The sequence below is a fragment of the Lactuca saligna genome, chromosome 9, assembly GCF_052625555.1.
Source record: "Lactuca saligna cultivar CGN05327 chromosome 9, ASM5262555v1, whole genome shotgun sequence".
Taxonomy (NCBI): domain Eukaryota; kingdom Viridiplantae; phylum Streptophyta; class Magnoliopsida; order Asterales; family Asteraceae; genus Lactuca; species Lactuca saligna.
Genome location: NC_136425.1, coordinates 25,344,227 through 25,351,359, shown reverse-complemented (window position 1 = coordinate 25,351,359; position 7,133 = coordinate 25,344,227). Strand labels below are relative to the sequence as shown.

The following is a 7,133-nucleotide window of genomic DNA, read 5'->3' as shown; positions in this document are numbered from 1 at the left end:
GATTCCCAATAAAGTCAACTAGTTACCTTATGAATATAAACACATGCAACAGAGATCAGATAATCCTTTGAGTAAAAGACTCATCCCTAGAACGGTTAGACTCAAATGAGAGTTGCACAATAGGGTCAAGTCCATCACTCTGAGACTATCCGGCCTGTATCCCATGTGACTTATCATATTCACTTAGTAGCTAACTTACATCACTAAGAGTCCCACAAAGCACAAACCAAGCAGCATTCAGACAATGGAAAATCTAACTAACATACTCCAATCAAACCATTCTATCCTCTAATCATGAATTTGTACTGGCATGACATTATAAAGCTCATACAATCAAGCATAACCTAAACAGACCATCCTATCATTGACTGATCAGTACTACCATGCAGGTCTACAAGCCCATACAATAGGCATATAAGGCATCCTTCCTAGATCCTTATCCATAATCTAACATGTAGTTCACATATCCTCAATTCGTATCATAACATAACATAACATGTATGGGTATCTTGGGAAAAACTTACTTGAGCTCGGCCGATTGCACGCATCACACTTCTTGCTCGTTATCAAAAACTGTTTATTTTAATTTTTTTGAAATTTATTTCCTTATAAAAATCCTTCAAACCCTCGATTTGAGTCTAGCACCCCCGAAGGTGTGTCCGAATCCCTCAAGTCAAGGCTTTAATACCAACTTGTAACATCCAAAAATTTAAGATCAACAATTTCATTTTTAAATAAGTTGTTATAAAAACCAATAATTTAAAGACATTCATAATATCATCCCATGTCAAAACCAGTATGTCAATAATCAAAAACATGTCATCATAAATCAATATCAGAGTATAATCCCAAAGATCTCATGTAAAGAAAAAAAAGTGTGATGCGTTGCGATCCTGGTGGCTCCTTTCCTTTTGAAAAAGAAGTACCTAAAATCAAAACTGAAAACCGTAAGTACGAAGTTTAGTGAGTTCCCCCATCATACCACACACCATACAATAACATATTGTCAGGCATACCGGGGTGCCCGACCTACCCCTTTCAGGCAAATCTGGGTGCCCGACCTACCCTGCTGAGCATACCGGGGTGCTCAACCTACCCTTGTTAGGCATACCGGGGTGCCCAACCTACCCCTTTCAGATATACAAGGGTGTCCGACCTACCCCTATCAAGCATATTTGGGTGCCCGACCTACCCTCTGGTTTATCTCAACTGGTTTCGGGGACTATTTCACCCCCTACACTACCACATAATATTATATCATGAACATACTGTTAGGCACGCATGGATACTGTCTACCCCTTCAGTATCTTTCAACCGGTATCCGGGGACTATTTCACCCATACTACTACTAACGCATATATCATAGCATCCTAGCACATAAAGCATATCAAATAGTGACAAACCACCCAATTATCACAAAGACAATCATCTCAAACATAATCACCTACTGTTTAGGGTTAGCGGGAGGGTGACGGGTTTATATACTCGGTCCCCATGAAAATTCTTTCCATAATGACAAGATCAGTCCTTCCTTTCTCTTTTTCTTTCAAACTAAGTCCATAAGATACCCTTTCTATTAGTGACTTCGGAAATCCCTTTCAAGTACAATCCGTAATTTACCCAACAACCCTCAGTTCTCAAAATGGTTTTTGCAATCCGCTAAGTTCTAATATATGAAACAGGAAAGCCAAGACTATCTCACGGAATTACTAATAATTAATAAACTATAAATTAAATACATATAAGAATAATAGGTGGATTTATTTTAGGTTAAAATTTAATTAAAAAAATATTTGTTAGATTCATTTTTAGAGTTTTTGAACCAAACTTATTAGATAAAAATATTTAATATTTATATTAAAGCAATTTGGTTTTTTAATACAGTAATTTTTAATATAAATCATCTATGTGATCTTTGTTTATTTAATAAACATGGTGTTACAGGGGAAGAAGAGGTTGTCGAGTGGAGAAGAAGAAGGGGAAGAGAGAGGAATAACTCAGCATAAACCCACCGAGTTTGGCCACCGAACTCGACATGCCGATTTTGGCCACCAAACTCGGCATGCCGAGTTCATGGCACAGTGTTTACCGAGTCTAGGTAGGATTTGCCGAAGGCTGCCGACCCCACTCTGTCGAGTCTAAAAGTAAACATACATACCTCTAAGAATATAGGAGTACTAAACCTAGTTAAGAATCAGCGGACACTTGTTTTCCCTTGTTCAAACTCTAGTTTCTCCTCCACCTATATTTACATTTAAGAAGCATTAAAATAGGTTTCAGTATGATATTAATGAATTATTATGCATACAAAATACTTATTTGGTATTTTTTTAACCCCAAACTTATACATTGGATAATTACTTTTATGTTGTTTGACCAAAAAAGGCATACTTCTTTCATCTCCTTCTTTTGGGATGCTTCTGATTTGATCTCCAAGCAATACAAAATAAAGTGCAACCTAAAAAGGGCATGATGATGAATAAAATAAATTAAATGTATGTCTGAAAGGTATTGTATACATAAAATCTATTTCTTTTTCTACACTAAACAGTTTGAACGTGACTAAATGATGATTTTACCCTTAACTACTAACAAAATTAATTCACAATGTTCATCACTTTTACCAATTAAGTCATTCTATCCAATTTGACAATTAAAATGACTTGTAATATTTTGTAACAAATGTAACCACAGTTCATAATCGTCCAGCATGGACAATTAAAATTACTTGTAATATCTTGGAAACGATCCACCCCACCATCATTGTCCCGCCTACCAATAAAACCCTAATGATTTAAAATGCCACTGCTAGTGGAGTGGCGAGTCCAGAACAAAAAATCATGTGGTTCCCTATTTAAGTGAAACCAAGAAAAATAAAATAGTTAAAATTACTAGTTGTGGGTTGGGTCATATGTAGTGTTGTAAAACTCGGATAACTCGGCTGAGTACTCGCAAACTACTCGAACTCAACCTTCAACTAGGTGAGTTTTGCCTACTTAGCCAAGAAAATCACAAATCTTTCCGACTCGGACTGATTTAACCTAAAAATGATCTTTTTTGAACTAGATCAAGGTTAAACCAAAAACCACATATCATTATTGCTTAAACAATCCTTAATAAACCTTTCCATCACCCTTCTTTTTTATAAGTAACAAAAACCACATAGGTTTTACAACAGCTGGTGTAGGTTAGGTATATATAAACTTATAAATCAATTAACCAGATCATTAAAATTGACTACTCATTTTGATCCAACATTAAAAGGTATGTCTTAAAAAATTCAAGGTGGTTCCTAAATTTTCTTTCAACACAACTTATTATAAAATTTAAAAAGTAAGGTGGGTCATGGGATCCACCTACAATGCATGTACACTCGCCCTTGGCCACTGCTATCCACCCACCACCCCACCCTTTCCTATTATTCTTTATCAGGGTTCATCGTCGGCATCTTAATCTTCGATCACCACCATCGCTTTTACACAGTTGCGTCTTATTGAACAATAAGAGGAAATTAGTACATCTGATTGCATGTGTGTGTGTGTGTGTTGAATTTATCAATCAAATAATTGCACCCAAAAATCACAAGGAACTCACCCCGGAAATCGCACCCCACAAATTAAATCATATTCATGCAATCAAACAACGACCTACACGCAGTCGGATCAATCGATATGGAACATAAAGCGAAGCTTCCTCATCCTATTCCTCTCTTTATCACTTGGTTCGCAACGATGACATGGGTATCAATTGAAATAATGAGCACTGAACACGTTTAGCATAAAATTGAAAGTCGAGAGGCCAAAACCATGAAAGTAGTTTTGTTGGTTTTGTCGATGAAGATGACTGGGATGAAGACATTGTGCGATGATGACGAATTGTGGTCGTAGTTCAGACACTAACTACACAAGAAAATGAAAATATATGGACCATCCGCATCAAAAAAAAATTAGGGATCTAACATGTGATATTTTTGAAACCACATAGACCATTTATGCAATTTTGTCTAAATTAAAGGAAAACAAAAGGCTTGAGCCATATGCTTTATTAAAGATTATTAAACAAAGTATACAACCATATAAAAGTAACATTTTTAAAGCAATGGAATTATATTACTAAACAAACACTAGGAAAAAAACTAGAAGCAAAAACATTACATATTACAAACTAAAAATGAAAAACAACACCAACTATCCCAGTTTAACAAGAGAATCAATGCCCTATGCTTAATCCAGTTAAAATACATTACATGATCACATTTCACAAGCCAAAAATAAATAACTCAAACTCTCCCAAGTTAACATAACTAGTTGATGGATGTCTCTAGCCAAATGTTGAGGGTACAAACTCCGATATAGATTAGAAGTAAAATAATTGGTGTATAAACTAGGACTCGCAATCAATTAGATCTTGAACAACTGAATCCATAGTAGGCCTTTTATTTCTGTCTTCCTCCACACAACTTATACCAATCTCAACAAGTTTTGCAGCTTGCTTCCTACTAAACAACCCTCCCAACCTCGAATCAATCATCTCTTCAACCCACAAATCCATTTCTTCTCCTCGAAGCTTCGTTTTCATCACCCTTACAAACCTCATAAGCTCCGTTTCTTCCTCTTCCCCTTCCTGAACAACAATATTAGAAAGTCGAATTCCCCTTGCCATTTCTAAAACCACAACCCCATAGCTGTACACATCAACTTTTGCTGTAATAGGAAGGTTGCTAGCCCATTCTGGAGCCATATATCCTTTTGTCCCTCTGATCGTGGTAAACTCCGAGCTTTGAACACCTCTCTGAGACAACTTCGCCAGACCAAAATCTGCAATCTTTGCTTCAAACGACTCGTCTAAAAGAATGTTTTCTGGCTTAACATCACAATGAATCACCCATTCTAGGCACTCATGGTGTAAATAAGCTAAACCTTTTGCTATGCCTACGGCAACCTTGAACCTTTCTTTCCATTGAAGAAAACTCGTGGAGAACAATCTCTGGTCAAGAGAAAGATTTTCCACATACTCATACACCAGAAGTCTGTGTCGTTTGTGTGAGCAGAATCCCCACATTCTTACTAAATTCATGTGATTGATTTTACCGATTGTGCTCACTTCTGCCCAAAACTCTCCACCTTCGCTCACATCTCCTAACCTTTTCACAGCCACCACCCTTTCATCTTCCAAAACCCCTTTATACACAGTCCCCGAGCCTCCTCTCCCTATCTCCGCCTTAAAGTTTTGTGTCGCCTTCACCAATTCTTGATAAGTAAACCCCCTAAACTGACCTGATACCATACGATACCCCTCTTCTAGGTTAGTTAGGAGAGCATTCTTTCTATAAAAAAGCCACCACCCTATCAAGATAACAAAAGCTTCAGCCACACCAATAGCTATAGCGAAGGAGTAAAGATAAATCCATTTCACCTTTGTGCCAGATGGTTTATACATAGATTGAGAACCCAGCATGACTGTGACCTCTACACATGTGGCGTTAGAAGTAGTAAGAACTGAGACAGATTCTCTTGTTTCCATGTCAATTGGTACTTTCAAGTAGATGCTTCCTGGGAAATTAGGAGACCGGAAACCGTTGAAAAGAGCACTTTTAATAAAGCATATTCCTGCCCCTGTTATCCTGTAACTAAATGCTATACATCTACAATCTCCCAAACAGATGTCCTTACAAGCATCCAACGTAGTGGGTGTGAAGTAATCTAAATCAAAGCCATAGTAATCTGTATACGGCACTTCCAAAAATCCAAACTTTGTTGAGTTTGAACAGGTTGTATTGAAAGTAGGCTTACAACCCTGACTTAAATCAGCAGGGTTAGTCCACTGGTGATTGGGTGGACATGAACATTCCGATTGTAGTACTCCGTTATCACAGATTCCATTCCTCCCACAGATTCCGTGAACACTACATGGTTGTGCAATAGCTTGCCATGAAATCGACCATAACCCAGTTGACTCGTTCAAGGTATAGAATCTGAGATTACCATCATAGTCCATGGTTAACCTTCTGATCCCAAAACCCATATCTAAAGCACTAAACTGCCACCGATCGCTCGACCTAAATTCACCAAAATCATCAAAGGCTGCGGTTCTGCTGCTGTTATATGAAGTTCTTCCGTAAGACCAGACATTAAATCCAGGATCAGGACTAGGCCAGTACACACTTGATATTTCTGGGCCATCGTAAGTCAGTGTTAAAACGTTAATACTGTTATAGCTCAAAACAAAATTTCCAGATTCAAGACTTCCTCTTCGTAAGCCAGATATCAAGCTTTTTCTCTTTGTTAGCGTTTGATAAGGCAATAGAGTATCAGTTGGATAATCAAAACTTTGCCAAAGAATCTGACCTTTTTGGTTCTTCAATACCAGATTACCTGTATTCAGCAGCACTGCTCTATTTACGTCTGTGGAGGTTGTGTTTGTTTCCCACACGACCATGCCATCCACATCTGTCAAAACCATGGCTCCGTTTCTCCTAAATGTCAGCTTTGACCCACGGCCATTCACAGGTGTGTTGCGGTTGGCTGTCCAGACCGCTGTGCGCTCTTTGGAGTTCGTGAACCAAATTGCGAACCAATAAGCATTGCTTTGGAGACCATAGAAGCCACAGGTATAAGTGTTGTCTGGGGACCTTATGACGTCTGAACTATCATCAACAGATAGAGAGGAACCCCTCTGAAGATGGTCTTTAATGGTGTTCTTTGAAGCTGAAGATTCGATCAAGGAACAGAAGAGGAGGAATAGAAGGAATATTTCTCTCATCATTTGCTGTTTACGATTTCTGAAGCCAGGATGTAAGCATTTTATTTGGTTTATCAAGCTGTAGAAGATTTCAGTTTTGAGATTCTATATTCCACAAGTTGACCGTGCGTGGACTACCTCAGTCGTTTTAAACTGCATAATTTAGTCATGGTTGGAATTTTTTTTTTTTTTTTTTTGTACGTATTGTATTTTAGTTGGCTGTTTTCTTGAAACAACTATTGGATTAAATTAAACGCAGCCCTCTAGTGCAGGGAAAGCAGTGGGTCAGCCATGGTTGTTACTTGTTAGCTTCCTTACTCTATTAGTCATTAATAATTTGTTATTTTTAATATTTGGTTGGATTTATACTCCAAGTTGGACAAAAACTTTTG

General features: G+C 37.7%; 1 protein-coding gene across 1 annotated transcript; it reads right to left on the bottom strand.

Moving 5' to 3' along the window:
- Positions 1-4,171: 4,171 nt before the first annotated feature.
- On the bottom strand, positions 4,172-6,899 carry LOC145017603 (putative receptor protein kinase ZmPK1). The gene has a single exon (XM_078975601.1). The coding sequence runs from the start codon at positions 6,763-6,765 to the stop codon at positions 4,384-4,386; it is 2,382 nt and encodes a 793-aa protein (XP_078831727.1). The 5' UTR covers positions 6,766-6,899; the 3' UTR covers positions 4,172-4,383.
- Positions 6,900-7,133: the final 234 nt, after the last annotated feature.

What these genes read in the sequence shown, in the direction of transcription:
- LOC145017603 (XM_078975601.1), bottom strand. Translation starts at nt 6,765, where the DNA reads ATGATGAGAGAAATATTCCTTCTATTCCTCCTCTTCTGTTCCTTGATC.